General features: G+C 36.3%; 1 protein-coding gene across 12 annotated transcripts in view; it reads left to right on the top strand.

Moving 5' to 3' along the window:
- LOC130076798 (glutamate receptor ionotropic, kainate 5) overlaps window positions 1–10467 on the top strand; it is a 121951-nt gene extending 111484 nt beyond the window's left edge. For 11 of the 12 annotated variants that reach the window (XM_056242039.1, XM_056242043.1, XM_056242038.1 and 8 more), the window contains 3 exons: window positions 6593–6721; window positions 8227–8405; window positions 9443–10467. In XM_056242039.1, coding sequence (XP_056098014.1) covers window positions 6593–6721; window positions 8227–8405; window positions 9443–10057 — 923 coding nt within the window. In that variant the 3' untranslated portion in view covers window positions 10058–10467. The remainder of the gene's footprint in view (window positions 1–6592; window positions 6722–8226; window positions 8406–9442) is intronic. The other variant, XM_056242044.1, reaches the window with a different exon arrangement.
- Window positions 10468–17988: the final 7521 nt, after the last annotated feature.

Genomic DNA, 17988 nt, shown 5'->3' on the forward strand with positions numbered 1-17988 from the left:
ATTCACTTAGTAATTTTGTTATGAGCTTTTGTCTTTTATATATATTTCATTTAGCTTTAATTTATTTGTATTTCTGTTTTTATATATTTAATATTTTTATTCAGTATATTTCTAAAAAAAAAAATCTTTTTTTTTCAGCTTTATTTTAATTAAAGAATACATTTTTGAATAGTTTAAGTTAACAACAACACTGTCCAAATCATTCGGTCCAAAACTAGCTCAAAATCAGTGGCGTACAGTGTGTTCTGAAATGTGGAGGTAAAGTCCTCTCCGGTTTTTTTATGAGTGTATATATATATATATATATATAAATTCATGTCCCAGTTACACTTAATGTTATCACACATTTCTGGTTAAATAAACATTACATCAGAAAAAGATAATAATAGAATAGAAAATTGAAAAATACAATTCTATTGAATGTTTTTACATTAACTTTGTAATTATTGTTCCATGTATTAAAATCGAGTATAAATTAATTATGTATAAATCTCATCAATTTAGTTTTAAGCATTTTTAAATCTATTTCTAAATAATTACTGAAGGCTTAACAATTTAAATAATATATTTTATTTGTATGTTCAGCTGTTCTTTTTAACATTTTGTTCATTCAGACCTATTTGCGAACGCTCACGAAAACAAGAGGTGGGATTTATCACACGAACCAATCATAACCAATCATATCCAATAATAGTGTGATGGAGACATTGCCTCCTCTCACGTGACTTTCCCCTATTCATTATCAATTACCCCCCCCATCAAACCCACCACATGCTTTAGGAGGTCTGTTAAAAGTCAATGGACTCAGGAGGCAAGAGAGACGTGCTGTAACTTTACATGCGGGTGTCGCTGTTGGACAGGGTTACTTTAGAAAAACAAGTGATTTATAAAAATTTTACTGTCACATTTGTAAAATTTTCGGGTTTTATTTTTGTAATATTGATTATCTTCTCGTCTAATTTTTTGGACGGAGGAATCGCCTCTACTGAAAGCGGTTGGTGGCGCTAGAGTGTTTGAGGGGCCCAATCTGTGTGCCATTATGGTCTGCTGTAGACTCCCATGATGCATGAAGAATAATTAAAGCCTTTCGTTTTTGGTCCCTGAAAAAGATATGTTGGCTCCAAAAATTTAAGAAATAATGAGTATAGTCTTGTTTTAGCAGATAAGATTATGAAAATAAGAGAGAGGACATATGAAGGAGGGATGCTATGAATACTCACAAACATAGGTGGGTAACTTAGATATGGTGAGGAAATTACCAGTGATGCTTTGCTGTTTTTGATCTTCTGTCCTCCAGGAAGATCAGTCCAACAACCTTATGACCACTAGGCTAAACTGTCCTCCAAAGTATCACCATACGCTCATAATCGCATGAACCCGTAACTAGATTTGAAATTAGAACCTGCAGGAGCAGCATCCGTCTTCAAAGTCTATCTCCAGGTCATATAATGTCTTCCAGGAGTTCAAACATTCATTCCCTCCTCCCAGTTCTAACACATCTCTTCAGGTCGCCTTCCAAAGTTCTGGTGCCAAGTGATAAAATCCTCTCATCCACTGATTCATGAAGAGGTTGGTCACCATGGACACCCTCCAGGGGCGTCACTAGGCCCTTTTTAGGGGGGCTTCAGCCTAGCCCCCCTAATAATGTGAGATTAATGTAGGCTACACAAATTCGTGTTCGCTTCAGTCTGGTTATAATCAGATTTAGCGCGTTCTTCATCTTCAATCCACAGCGGCGCCGACAGAGAGCACGTCAGAAACAGAGGACAGGGTGTGTGTGTGTGTGTGCGTGTTCATGTGTGTTCATCTGAGCCTCATTGCTCTGTCACTGCTCGTCAATGTCAGAATATTTGAGATGACCAATCAAATCAAAGTAGGCGGGCTTTATGTTCACAGACGCTGCTGAGCGCGAATTTGAACAGTGCGACTCGACGCTTCAGTGTACGGTCAAGTGCGAGATAAGATGTAAGTTATGGCAAGCCGTTTTAACTTTTATTCATTTCCAGGATATTAATTGTTGATATCAACAATTACATTTTTGATATCAACAATTCAATTGTTGATATCAACAATTGAATTCTTGATATCAACAATTCAATTCTTGATATCAACAATTGAATTCTTGATATCAAAAATGTAATTCTTGATATCAACAATTGTATTTTCACTAGTGAAATGTCACCATAGACTGCCATTCAAAATCAATTGTTGATATCAAGAATTGATTTCTTACTAGTAGAAATATAATTTTTGATATCAATAATTACATTGTTACTAGTAAAAATGCGAATTCCTGATATCAATAATTAAATTATCACTAGTCTAAATGTCTATTCTTGATATCAACAACTGAATTGCTACTAGTAAAAAATTTCATTTTTGATATCTGAAAATGTATTTCTGATATCAATATTATTTCAGATATCTAAAATGGCTTTCTTACTAGTAACAATCACATTCATGATATCAGAAATTAACATTGTCACTAGTGAAAATTGAATTATTGATATCAAAAATGAACATTGTTACTAGTAGCAATTCAATTGTTGATATCAAGAATAGACATTTCAACTAGTGACAATTTAATTCTTGATATCAAAAATAAAGGTTTTTACTAGTAAGAATTGTATTTCTGATATGTGAAATTGGAATTTCAACTAGTAAGAAATCAATTCTTGATATCAAGAATTGATTTTTGAATGGCAGCCTATGGTGACATTTCACTAGTGAAAATACAATTACAGATATCAAGAATTATAGTTTTTACTAGTTGCAATTCAATTGTTGATATCAAGAATTATCATTTTAACTAGTGAAAATGTAAATGTTGATATCAAGAATTACCATTGTTACTAGTGAAAATGTAATTCCTGATATCAAAAATTGCCATTGTTACTAGTAGAAATATTATTCCTGATATCAATAATTATAATTTGAACTAGTGAAAATGTAATTGTTGATATCAACAATTCATATCCTGGAAATTAATAAAAGTTAAAACGGCTTGCCATAGTCTTTAGTAAATTAAAAAAGCTCAGCTTTAGGAGGGGAAGAGAAAGGGACGAAGAGACTGAGAAAAAAAGAAAGAGTGATGGAGATGAGAAGAGAGTATTGACAAATAATCTGCCCACTGACATGGTTTTAAAGCTATTTCTTATCCTTTTTTGGTCTTCAAACGTCTTGAAATGCACATATCAGAGAAATAAAAAATTTGAACCCCCTACCAACCTCAAATTTAGGACCTCTGTGACTAAAGCCCTGTCTACGGCCCTGTATTAGGCATAAGATCAATAATAAATGTGTAGCCTACATATTGTGAATGCATTTAATAAACTTAATTACCTTTAGTAGCTTTCAGTAAATAAACGCGTCTGAGAAAATGATTCATAGGCAAAATCAACCTATCAGTTGACCCTATGTTTACTTTCTTCACTGACAGACAAAAATGAAAAGCCTATCAGTCAAAGCTCAGCTTTAGGAGGGGAAGAGACAGGGCAAGATCAAAACAAAGAGAAAAAGAGTGTGATGCTGATGAGGAGAGAAAAATAATCAGCTGCCCACTATCCAAGTTTTTTGGCCTTCAGAACATCTTAAAATGCACATATGTAGATCAGAGAAATCAAAATTTTCTCGGGGAGAGCCCGAACCCCCCTATTTGCCCTACCTCACATTAGGGACCACAGTTATTATGAAACCGTGCCTTTGCATCGTAATGAAAATGGTTAATAGTGATCTTTAGAACCTAAACTAAAGTGTTACATTTTTTTATTTAAAAAAAAAAAAATCATATTGGGGGCTTAGCCCCCCTAAAATGAAAATCCTAGTGACGCCCCTGACACCCTCCATCTGCTTCCATAGCTACCTGGAGTGCAGATGATGTCATCACAGCGTCCTTAGACTGGGTTAAGGCCGGTACTCACCAAACCAACATCAAAGAACTAGTGGAACTAGTAGGCTCACATCGACTTCGTCTGGACAAAGAAGTTGCACTTGAACACCACAAAAACTAAGCATGTATGTTCTGTGCATGCATGAGAGATAACTGTCCACAACAGCAGATGACAATAGTTTATATCCGTCGTTCAAAAAAGGGAACTAGCAATGTGAATAAACAAAGCATTTTGAATATGAATCATGCTGATGAGTTTATCTATCATTTATATTGATTAAGCTAAATACGGCCATGTTGTTGTTATTCGTGTTTTGAAATGCTCCAAAAAAGATAAAGATGTAGGTACATTTTTAAGCGCCTAATTTGTATATAACTGTACACACTGCAAAAACTAGCCCCACCAATGCTCACCGACTGCCCCACGTTGGCCGACAGCCACCCATCGGCTTGGTGTGTCCCGGCCCTTAGACTGTAAAACATGGAATGACCTTTGTTTTGAGCAACTAGTAGTTAATTACTTTTCTTCCTTCTGTAACTTCAATAGGCATTTATTGATCTAGCATACAATTATTTTCGAATATATTGTTCACTTAAAGGTGCAGTAAGCGATTTCTGAGAAACGCTATTGATATTTGAAATCACCCAAACAAACACGAGCCTACCAAAAAGGATCACATCCCTATCTTTATAGCCCCGCCCCTGAATTTAAGAACACGCTATGCAACACAGGCACGTTCCCCTATCATGAGTGGACACGCCCCTTACTGCTGATTGGCTACAAGTGTGTTTTGGTGCTCGGTCCGATCCACTTTCAACAGCTTTCTCAGAAATCCTGCACCTGCTTTCTCAGAAATCCTGCACCTTTAATTCATATTAGTTCATATTAAATAAAGTTAAAAAATATAAATAATGTTAGTTCATTCTTAGTTCAAGATAAATAATGCATTGTTAACAAATAAAACCTCATTGTAAAGTTCACACACAATCCTTTTCTTGTGTGCATGATTCATCAGAATTTGTAATTCTATAAATATTCTATTTCAGTCAAAAATACATCACGTTACATTAGTAAAATGTTTGTGAATATCTTTTCATGTTTAATGGATTTATGTTTGTGGTAAATATTCAGGTTCAACAGTGATGTTCAATCAGGTCATTTTGCTAATAAAACCACAAATATTTAAACTTCTCCGAATATTTCAGTGTCGGAAGGTGAAAAATAATTTTTCATGACCAGAGATAACGAGCTTAGAATGTCATTAAAATCCAAGCAATGCAATATGTAGTTGGTGAGCTTTCAAATATCTGCTGTTTGAAATACCAGAATTGTTCTCTTGAAAATAAATATAGGAAGGCCATTTTCAAACAATTTTTATAAGATAAATAATAGGCTCGTCGTTGGAAAAACATGCCTCTACCTACATTCTTGTAAAACTCCAAAAACGTACCTATACATACAATTAATTGTGATTGCTTCAGCAAATGCTATATTCTTTTTGCTATCGGTTAGGTTTAGGGAAGGGTTGGTACATTCATTTTAAAATGCGATAGAGCATTAACTTATAAGCGCCACTCATAGGCTGTTTGCTGCAATACGTATAACAACCCACGTAATAAAACGTTGCTAGAAACACGTTTATCTGTTTCTGATAAAACAATGCGCTTTTAGCCCCTCTCACTTGACATTTCACTTTGAAAAAGTATTGTGAAACGTGCAAGAAGCTAAATACTATTAATTTGTAGAAATATGGCCACAGGCACGTTTTTTTCTAGGTTGGTTAGAAATCAAGGTTTTTAAAAGGTTGCATATTTCTTAGTCTACATGACAGAAAATACATGTACTTTAAATCCAGGGCTTGATATAAGTGACATTGACACAAAATATACATACAAAATATGTGTGCTTATACTGAGGTGCAAAAACATCCTCCTGTATGATACTTCGCTTTCACAGCCTTTGAATGAATAATAAAATTACATTCGGTGGCAGCTGATCCATTCCAGTGCAGATCTGCAGTGTCTCATTTAAATTAACATCTATTAATTTGATGAACATCCTTTCACGTCACATTGTTATTAGCGGGACATGATTAGCTGTGATACAGTAATGTCTAATGAAGGATGATGTTATTCTAACAAGTCAAATAATTTGAAATTAACCTATCATAACATTCATTTTCATTCTGACACACTAGCTAATGTAACTCATTTGCACAACATCAGTTGACTTAAGACATTCAGAGTGACGCCTTAGTAGTTAGCTTATGTGTTTTGGCACGTTGAACCATAGTGCTAATGAGGGCAACTCTTGTTTGGGTCATTTCCTATCACTGTCCCTGTCAGTAGAACTGTCTAAAAGGCCAAAAATTGTTTACTGTGTAGCATTGCTGGTCTTAACATGCCTGTAGCATTGCTAGCCTTAGCCTGTGTTCACTGTTCTGAAACTCTTATCTTAAGGTACAGTAGTTATCTAGTTTCCCAGCATTGCCAAGGTTTTACAGTAGATGGTTTTGGACACTTGTCAGCTGGTATCCCTTGGAGTTCAGTTGGCCAACTAGCTAATTTCACTCTCTCTCTCTCTCTCTCTCTCTCTCTCTCTCTCTCTCTCTCTCTCTCTCTCTCTCTCTCCTCTCTCTCCTCTCTCTCCTCTCTCTCCTCTCTCTCTCTCTCTCTCTCTCTCTCTCTCTCTCTCTCTTGCAGGTTCACCATTCAGAGATGAGATCACGTTAGGCGTGCTGCAGCTCCAAGAAAACAACAGATTAGAAATCCTAAAGCGTCGTTGGTGGGAGGGGGGAAAGTGTCTTAAAGAAGAAGACCATCGAGCCAAAGGTGAGTTGAAGCACTGTTATTATACTCATTAGCACTTCACCATAATGTACTGTTCTGTTACTGTACGTCTTGATGCCGACAGTACTGGCACTTTAATATATAGGGTCGGGTACAACCCTGGATGTTTATAATCTCAAGTACGTGTGTATTTATTGAGCTATTCTCACAGGGACAAAAATGTATCCTTTTTGTGTTTTATCCTTTTAACCTACAAAAAGAGATTCAATTATATCATATGTTATGTCTAAGAATACCAATATATGTATTTTTGGATCAGGGATGGATATATATGAATGCATAGATAGCCAAATTTCTATATATAAAGTCAATATATAATTTTTCTAATTTATAAAGTATTCATTTGTCTATAAATTACTTTTTGTGAGTGTGGTGTCAAATAAGTGTAAAAATGAGTTTTATAAACATAAAATCATGGAAATGAATTGGTCATAAAAGGGTGAAAAATGTACTTTGCCTACCCAAGTATATATTTTGCTCTTCAACAAACACCTGTTTGTGTTAAATCTAAAAAAAATATACTTTTACTCAAATCACACCAACATTGGCAGTGTGTATATTTGATTTCCTGTTGTTCTTTATATTGTTGTAATATTGCATATATAGGATGTACTTTATCCGTCGGTTTCAAATGACAGATGCTTCACAGTTCTGCCAACTCTGTGACTGTTTATTTATGTGGTCTGGTGATATTTGCATTGTGTGTGTTGTAGACTCACACTGGCCCTGGGGGAATGGAGGGAATATGGTAGCTATTTGTTGCGAAAGGCATGTACACACATGTGTGCCTATGAGTGTAATTTCTCTAGTGTGGTTCGCAAAAGCTTGTATTTTTTACCAGATAGTGACATTTACAGTCTCTCAAGGTTATTTACAGGTCTACAAGAAAATGTCAAATAATATGAGCTTCAAAATAATATGAGTGTTTTTGTGATCTGGTACTTCCTGGTCTGTTCCTGATTGTTCTAAACTGTTTTTGCTTCAAGATTAAAATTGTAATTGTCACCCAACACAGAACAAACATTGATTATCATACAAAAATTAAACAATGACATTTATTTCTATTATTATATAATTAAGAAGATATTTCTCCTGTTTGTTTGTTTGTTCCCAGATTTTTATTTTTTTTCTCTAGGTGTCATAATGCAGTTTATTCTTCCTAATATCATAAAAAAAACATAAATCTCAAACCACAGAATACAGATGTCACTTCCGTTGCTCAAATGAAACTTGAGTAATGCAAAAGGACCACTGCATTGTTTTGTTTTTTACCAATTCATTAAAACAAATCCTTTCAGTCCCAGTCTTCATTTTTTTTTTGCTGATAACTCTTAGGAATACCGCCCACACCCACCTACATCTCAGAAATGTAGTTTAATAGGATCCCTCTGGAATCCTACGGGAATGCAGATCTCTAATCAGATCCACAGTGTGTTTGTAGAAGGACAATTCTGTGTGTTGCTCACATTGCCATGTTTTTCCTGCAGGTCTAGGTATGGAGAATATCGGCGGGATATTCGTGGTGCTGATATGTGGGCTCATAATAGCTGTTTTTGTAGCCATTATGGAGTTTGTGTGGTCCACGCGCCGGTCAGCCGAGACAGATGAGGTACGCCCTCACTCCCGTACTGGGTACTGCCCTGCCCGAAACCACAGACATGCACGAGTAGGTCACAACGCCAACCAGTCACGCCGTCTGTGTTCGTAATGTAACTGTTTATAGCTTTCTATTTAGCGTTGCTCAAACGGTGAGCATAGTGCTAGCAAAAACAAGGTCATTGGTTCGATTCCCAGGAAATGCATCTTAAAAAATATGTACCTTGGATGCAGTGTGTGCAATTTGCTTTGGATCAAAGCATCTGCCAGATTCATGTATGTAAATTTAGGGACAGGTTTCTTGATAATGAATTAATGCTACTGTAGACCATTTTAGCATGTTCATTTAATTTAATGGAAAATTTTATATTTTTTGAAGGTTGTTTTTTTAGAAGAAAATGCTTGCCCATGCTACACTTACCAGCATAATAGTGAATCACAGCCTTTGAGTTTCACAATATTTGAAAACATATTATATTCATTTTATTTTAGACAAATGGGAAAGTAAAAACTTGGTTGTTCTTGTTCTGAAAACTTTACTTTGCATACATTATTCAATGGAGGATATTTCTGTAGGTCAAGTGGCAAAGCATGTCACTAGTAACGCCAAGGTCATTGGTTATGTTTCCCTATGAGCACATTTACTGACATCATATATATATCTAAAATGCATTTTCGTCGCTTTCAATAAAATCATCTTCCGAATGCATATATTTAAATTTGTTTACACTTATTTATTAGTCCACCTGTTAGAGAACCCCCTAACTCCGTGGTTCTCAACCAGGGGCCCGGGGCCCACTATGAGGCCTCAGCAAATTTCCAAAGGGGCCTCAAGATAACTTTAAATTATTAAAATAAGAAAAAACGGCATTAGAAAAAAATGGGGCCTTCAAATAATGTTGTGGACAATTGGGAGGAATTGGTTTGAGGTTGAGAACCACTGCCCTAACTCTCAGTACGATATGCAGTAATAGTGATGCCCACTTTAGGTAAATGAGACAATTGTTCTTTTTTTCATTTTACTCCTGTCCCGTCATTTCATTTAGTCTTTTTACATTTTTATATATTTCCTTCCTGACTCTCTTTTCACTCTTCCTCCTCACTAAGGTGTCAGTATGTCAGGAAATGATGACTGAATTCAGGAACGTTATCTCCTGTAAAAAGAACTCTCGTTCGCGGCGGCGCCGACCCCTCTCGTCCCAGGGCGTTCTTCGGCACCCAGCTCGTCTCCCTTTAGGAGTTCCCCGGCCCGTACGCCTTGTGCGGGAGATGCGTCTTAGCAACGGCAAGCTCTACAGTGGGACGGGGCCGTTAACCGGTGCTGCAGCAGGACCAGGACCCGGTGGCGGCGCTGCGGAAATGGGCCCGGGCCCTCAGCGACTGCTGGAGGACCCTCTCAGTGCCAGTGTCCCGAGCAGCACACCGGCTCTGCTCCCCACAGCGGCGCCCCGCGGCTGCACACACGTACGGGTGTGCCAGGAGTGCCGGCGGATCCAGAGCCTTCGCTCCACGTCCACTTGTTCGCGCATCTCGCCACTGGCCTCCGCCACATCATCTCTCCCGCGTTTGCCACCGCCACCGCCCTCCTCCACCTCCAATACAAACACCGACAGTGAGGGTGGGGGGTCAGGCAGCCCACGCAGGGCCAAACCCACACCCCCTCCGAGACCAATCCCGCCCACTAAAACCCCCTCCACTGATCTCCTCTGCAAGCAGGACTGAGGCCGCCTTTCATCTGGACAATAAATTAATGTAAATGAGTGCTGGAGGACAGATGCAATGACTCTGTCCACACCTCCAGTCAAAGTGACCTCTGGGATACTGCAAATAAAGGCAATTTTTGGATGCGAAATTACATTAATGGACACTGAGTGAGAGATAGATGATTCAGCCAACCGCTTCCTGTCCAAGTGTTTGGTTTAACACCACGTCATTCAGTGGCACTCGGAGAGCCTGGGAGGTTTGGCACGCTGTTGAGACTACATAATGCATATCCCGGGGAAGTATGCTATGCAACATGTCATAAAGGGAAACACGGAAGGAAACTATGAGGACGACTATCAGTTTTGCGTTGAAGTACGAATCTTCTCCATGATTTGTGTTGGGGGACTGTATACACTCCTGTGAGAGGACGATGGATGTGTGCACGTTGAACTGAAAGGACTTTGGTGCAAATTCTTTTCTTTTTCTTTCTTTCTTTAAACAAGGGGGAAGGGTTACAATTAATTTTTATTCCTGAATGTCACTTGGTTGTTTTCCTTTCTAGCTTTTTCTTTGGTTTCATTCTTTTAATCCCTTTTTTTTTTAAATACCTGTTTTTCCCCTCTTGTTAATTACTCTGAGGACAAAGTATATAGATTTTTGTAAGTTTTGAGGGGAAGTTTTATGGTTCTTCAACCTCTAAGATTACTCACCTGGTTTCAATCTCTCATCTTCTGCTTTATTTAATTAAAACACCAGCTATTAAAGGTTAAAATCAACATGAAACGGAATTTAAAAAAACAGTTTACTTCCAAAATGTAATACATTTCCAGATAAAACAGGATGTTCAAGAATGAAAATGTAGTGGGACTTGATTTTATTCATCAGGAATTGATCGGATCCCGCAAAGTGAGCGTTCCAGACCTGAATGTCAGTGGAATGTGAAGGTCGAGTTCATCCTTGAGACCATCTCAGCAAATCCCGGTGGTAACATTGCCTTTTCAAATCTATTGTTATGTAATATGTTTGCCATAACTTTTATTGTATTAACATAAACCGGGATTAATTTACTGTTAACTATTGGCAAGATTTTAGAAAGGCTGCATTATTGTACCTAATAAAGTAGTCTACAATAATGCCAATTTGGCTATTAGTTAACATTAACTAATAGCATGCACAGATGCTGTCAGCCAAACAGGAAAGTCTTTTTAGAAGTGAGAAAGTTACATTTTTATGAAACCTTATAATATTCAAGCATTTTTTTTTTTCTTTGGAGTAACATGCACTGGTGAATCGTTCACAATAAGACCAAGAATGTGTGTTAGGAAACTAAATAGGGTCAGTTTTGATTTCATGTAGATTTTAACAAGCTGTCCATCAATATTTGCAACTCGTAAGTAGGCCTACAGAGAAATACTTCTCATCCCCGGAACAAGGACAACAACAACAAGACGAGACAAAACCCACTTTGTGAACCTGAAGGGGCATTTATCTGATTATGTGAGAGGACAATTAATGATGTTTTTCATTATAGAACTAAATGAGCCTCTGTCATGAATGGTTTGTTGGAGTGCACTAGAAGTTGCTGTCTGGGTGCTTGTGAGATGCCAATATCCATTTATATCCAAAGTGTAAACATAGCAGCCCTGTTTAGAATCTGCAGCGTTCTAGCATTCGTGTGAGTGAGTGCGCGCGTGTGTGTGTGTGTGCGCGCGCGCGCGCGCGTCAAAGAGAGATGGAAATGTAATCGTCATTTTTTAATTCAAAGCTGATTCTTTTTTATTTCTCATTCATTTTCAAAGATTTCTATACCAGTGCTTGAAGAATCACATCCACAATTAAGAAAATGAGGCAAATGATTCAGATTATATTGTTATTAATATTCCAATAAAACTGTGGGGTTATGTAGGAGGGCTGTGTTACCCTCTTTCGTTAAATATATAGACACATGTTTGGAATAAAACAGAGTGATTCAAACTGTGACTATTGCCCTTGATGGATGTTTCTAGTAATTTGATCATTTAGAAAAAAATCTTTCACACTATATTATTTATCATGCATAATCTGTTTGGAATACTTTAAAGTCCCCTTGTGGTTAAAATCAAGCTTTTAATGTTGTTTATATATCTATGTGGTGTTTTTAATATGCTTTGAGACAAACTATGTGCAAATTCATAAGTCAACACCTTGCTGATTATTTCTCTTTAAAACTGCAGTGAACCAAAGACAGTCTCAAAAACGCGGTTTGAAATCGCTGTTGTTTCTGATGTCACAAACTACCTTGTAACCAATCACGTCAATGAGTGGATCTCTGAGCTGGTGTGAGTGAGTGGAGGCGGGGCTCATTTGCAGAACCACGTATATTTAATGAGGCAAGGGTGTAGAGTTACATTCATATGGAAGCTTGTTTCCGCCACAGAATAAAAAATAAAGGTAATTGCGACTTTTTAATCTCACGATTTTTTTCTCACAATTGCGAGTTTACAGATCTCTCAATTCTGACTTTATTTCTCAGAATTGCGAGATATAAAATCGCAATTGCGTGTTATAAAGTCAGAATTGCGAGATATAAAGTCAGAATTGATTGATATAAAGTCGAAATTAGTTAGTCTTTTTTCCCCCTTAGAATTGGCCTGATAACTCGAGAGAATTCTGAGAAAATATGTCAGAATTTCGAGATATAAACTCGCAATTATGTGTTATAAAGTCAAAATTGCGAGATGTAAACTCGCAATTGTGAGATAAAAAGTCACAATTCTGTCTTTTTTTTCTCACAATTGCCACTTTATTTCTCAGAATTGCGACTTTATATCTCACAATTGCCACTTTATTTCTCAGAATTGCGACTTTATATCTCACAATTGCCACTTTATTTATCAGAATTGCAACTTTGTATCTCGCAATTGCGACTTTATTTCTCATAATTGCGACTTTATATCTCACAATTGCGACTTTATTTCTCATAATTGCGACTTTATATCTCACAATTGCCACTTTATTTCTCAGAATTGCAACTTTGTATCTCGCAATTGCGACTTTTTTTCTCAGAATTGCGACTTTATATCTCGCAATTGCATCTTTATTTCTCACAATTCTGACTTCATATCTCGCAATTGTGAGATAAAAAGTCACAATTATTTATTTATTTATTTTTATTCAGTGGCGGAAACAAGCTTCCATACATTCAAGCTATTTTAAGGCATAAAGAAATATTTTTTCAAGGAAAAAACTTTTAAATATGTCATTTTGGTGATCAAAGATGAGTTTTAAGGGATACAATTATTGACTACAGGGGGACACTCAATCCTCACACTGACTCCTAACTGGGTGTGACACGATAAGTTAATTAATTCTGCTATTAATGCTTGAACTTATTCAATCAGAGCGATAAACAAGAGTACATTGTATATCGGCCACTTGGTTTCTATGGCTGCGTTTAATAAAGAAGGTAGCTGCTGTATTATTATTTATTTTTTTGGAGGGCTCTTAAAAGACTTAATTTGATTTGTATTTCTACTTTTGTGACAGCTCGAGGCTCGTGCACCTGCAGGTAGTCGCTAGTGAGTTTTTTATTTATTTATTTTTTACATGCCGTGAAAGCAGCTTAAACATCAGACATTTTCTGATTGCCCATGTTTGTGTCATGCAGGGCTGCATTTTCACTTTCATTGTGATTCACAAATTACTTGCGTCACACCTGGTTAGGGCACAATTGTTGTTGCATCTCTGTAATCGAAGGTATCCATTATGTTAACAATTAAATGTTTATGCATTCTTAGAAGAACAAGCACATGTGAGCAGAGCCGGATTAACGCAAAGGCAAACTAGGCACGTGCCTAGGGCCCGACTGGCTGGATGGGGCCCAGACAGAGGGATACATTTTTTTTTTTTTTTTTTTTTTACAAATGTCCTATCTACAATTTATTTCAATATTTATTAATTAACTAAAAATAGTGACGATGTTTATCTTAACCATAGACTGTTACATTACGTCACATTAACGCCAGCCCATCAGGTGCTGCGAAGCAAAAGCCTAAATAGGCACGCAAAGAAGCACAGCTCTAATGCAGGTGTGTGCGTTGTCGTCATCTATTTTGGAGTGATTGCAATGTATTCTAAATATAAACTTGTACTGTAGATCAGCGTCATTTCTGGAAAAAACATTCACCGCTTTATTACGAGTTTAAAAGAGCGCGAGCGTCATTAACGTGCCCAGACGCGACGCTTTGAATTTGCGCGTACAATGAATAACATCGCGTCGGGAGCTGACTAAAAACGCTACAAAAGTAAAAGACAAGACGTTTGAATTCAAAGTTAAAAAGCCAACACACTACAACATTTTTAAATGTTTCAAATAAAGGATCTCGGGTCTATCTTCTAAATTCTGCTGATGATTATACCCTGTCTGACATCAGCCTACTTACGCCAATAATATCAGTTTAGAATTTTTTTTCTAAATCAGTAGCGATCGTGTCTTTCTCTTCCACTTCATTTGTGTATAGCATATTTAAGCTAGCAATGCAATGCATAATATCATATTAGGCCTACTTATATTAATAATATGACAATATCTGCATTCTGCAGTCGAATATTTATTAAATGGGAGGGGAAAATCCTGCCCATACCAGCTATGAAAAAAATGATAAAAGCATCACTGAAGTGGTATTCTGGAACTGTGAATAAATTGAATAAAACAGCAAAATAACAATAACAATAACATCTTCATTAAACAAAAAAGATGAAAAGATGAAATTTGATTAATATGTAGCCTACTGGTAAAAAGTCTGGACCAATTACTATTTTTAATGTTTTTTTATTATGCTCTACAAGCCTGCATTTATTTGATCAAAAATACAAAAAAGAAAAAGAAAAACAGGAATATTCAGCAAGGATGTGTTAAATATATAAAAAGGGATAGTGAAGACTTTTTTAAACAACTTTTTAATAATAATAAAAAAAAAAATCCTGAAAAAAAGTATCACAGGTTACAAAATAAATATTAAGCACCATTTCTAACATTTGATAATAAATCAGAATATTATAACGTTTTCTGAAGGATCACATGACACTAAATTCAGCTTTGCATCACATAAATATATTTTAAAGTAGTAAAATAGGAAAACTATTATTTTTAATTTTAATAATATTTCACTATTATTTATCTGTATTTTTGATCAAATAAATCCAGGCTTGATTAGCATAAGAGACTTCTTTCAAAAACATAAAAAATATTAATGTGTCCAAACTTATTTACTGTGTAAGTAAAAACATTTAAAATTAAATGTTGTATAAATTAAAAGGTTAGGAATCATATTTGTTTCAAGAGTTTTTTATTGGGGGTGGGGGGCCTCCAACATGAATATTGCCTAGGGCCTCCAAATGTCTAGAACCGGCCCTGCATGTGAGTCAAGGTGAGTCACACTACAATTCACACGTTATTTAACCAAATATATACACTAGCCAGATGTCACCGACCTGTTCAACACATTTTCAGATGTCCACAGGAAAGATGATATTAAAGCATTTCCACATATTTTAAAGGATACTTGACATTTGCTTATGAATTACATAAGGGCAGCCAAGGGGATATGATAAGATGACTAAACAGAGCAGATGTCCTGATTTGTGCTTTTATATGCAACTGAGAGAAAAAGGTTAAATTATTGTTCAAAACTGCCTTCCAGTGGTAGACAGAAGCATTACCCCACTGATAATGCTTTCATTGAGATGTTCTCAGGCTAATGCAGCGCTCCTACGTGATGTTCTGGATGTCTGCGTTCAGATGAGGACAGCAAAATGAGAGGACATGGGAAGAAGTACAGGCTGTGAGTTCAAGTGAAATGAGCAATGCTGACTTAAAGAAAAATACAGAAAACAAAATGAGAATCTATTTTTAAAAATGTCTTCTAGTCTTCGTGGAAGGGACAGAACAGTATTTAGAGAAATGCTGTGAGCATGCTTTTAAAAATGCTTAACCATAGATGCGTCATGCCCCTAATGAGATCCCTAACTTTTCAGTCAAGGGGATTTTAAATGAAACTTTGGTCACACTTAGGGTCCAGTTCTCACTATTAACTACGACTTTTGCCTCAATAAACTCCTAATTACTGCTTATTAATAGTTAGTAAGGTAGTTGTTAAGCTTAGGTATTGGGTGGGATTAAGGGATGTAGAATATGGTTATGCAGAATAATGCATTAATATGTGCTTTAGAAGTACTAATAAACAGACAACAGAACCAGGAGACAATACAATGCTGAATAAAGTCGTAGTTTTTGTTATTTTTGACCAAAATGTATTTTCGATGCTTCAAAACATTCTAACTAACCCATTGATGTCACATGGACTACTTTAAAGATGTCTTTATTTCCTTTCTGGACAAGGACAGTATACCGTGTATACATTTTCAATGGAGGGACAGAAAACTCTCGGGCTAAATCTAAAATATCTTAAACTGTGTTCCGAAGATGATCGGAGGTCTTACGGGCTTGGAACGACATGAGGGTGAGTCATTAATGACAACATTACAACAAAGAGGAGAAATAGCAACAAAAAACTAAAATAAAATTCAGTCAGTTTTGCTCATATTTTAACAAGGGTGCCAATATTTGTGGAGCCCACAGCAAATCTTGGTCCAGAAATATTTATTGGCGGCCAATTTCAGCTGCAATTTCTTTTACAAAAATAAACAATAGACCTAAGATGGGATTTGAACTATATTTTCTCACCGGACTGCTGAAATCTTACATTTGCTTAAAATCTAAGTAGTTAAAGTTTCTAGTTCTAACAGAAGGTACTGTCATGATTTTCTGTTTGTTTTGTTCATTCCTTTGTACTTAAATCTTAGATAGGTCTGAAACTGAAGGTACAGACTTGAAGAATCCTGATTAATCAAAAAAGAAAAGAAAACATGATAAATCTGAATAATGATCATAAAAAGTGAAGTCAAAACAGTGATTCGAGACCTGGACGAAACATTTCCCATAAATTGTCCCAAAATGATGCCATTGCATCATCCCTTACTATATCCCTTAAACCAGCTCTTCAAATTATAGTAAAATTAAATTAAATAATTAAAATAAATAATATAGACAATTTTCAGCTGGACAAGAATTTTACCCCAGACAAAATTATCCACTATTGACAGCTTTCAACAGTAACATATTTCAAAATATGTATTTACTTGATTTGTTTTACCCTGAAGGGTAAAAATTGTCTAATTTGGTGCCCTGTACTAGATAAGAAAACATGTGACGGCAAGTCAATTCTCTCAGTTCCCATATGCAACACCCTTGGGCAGCTATTAGCTGGGGGTACACATAAATCAGAAAGTGGTAGAAAAATGTGTTATCTTAAAGTAATTGTTTTCAGTGAAGCATACTCTTGAGCAGACCAACTGCCAGCAGTGTTGTTCCACTGTCATCCAGCTCTCAAGGGGATTGTTGTAAGAAGCATGAACACCATGTAAACCTTTATGGTCATGTATTTCACAGGAATCTGTCTCTGTAAGGTGTTCTTGCAGAAGTATCTGCCGTGTCCTTTGACTGCAGGAAGGATGGAGAAGAACCACAGCATATAGCAGGTGGGCAGACACAGAATTCACAGATGAACCCTCAAATGTTCCTACACAAAGACTAAGAAATGTACATTTTTGTTTAAAATGTTTACCCATATGGAAGTTCTGTCATCATTTACTCACCCTCAAGTTGTTCCAAACCTATTTTGTTGAACACACACAAAAAAAAAAGATATTTTGAAGAATTTTGGTAACAGTTGATGGGCCCCATTGACTTCCATTTTTATTTCCAGGTGGAAGTCATAGGATAGGGCCCATCAACTGTTTGGTTACTGACATTCATTCTGTCACACAGATTAGGGTCCAATTCTCACTATTAACTACAACTATTGTCTCAATAATCTTCTACTGCTTATTACTTGTAAGGTATAGTTGTT

This window comes from Rhinichthys klamathensis, unplaced genomic scaffold (assembly GCF_029890125.1).
Source record: "Rhinichthys klamathensis goyatoka isolate OS25496 unplaced genomic scaffold, OSU_Roscu_1.1 h1tg000690l_1, whole genome shotgun sequence".
Classification (NCBI taxonomy): domain Eukaryota; kingdom Metazoa; phylum Chordata; class Actinopteri; order Cypriniformes; family Leuciscidae; genus Rhinichthys; species Rhinichthys klamathensis.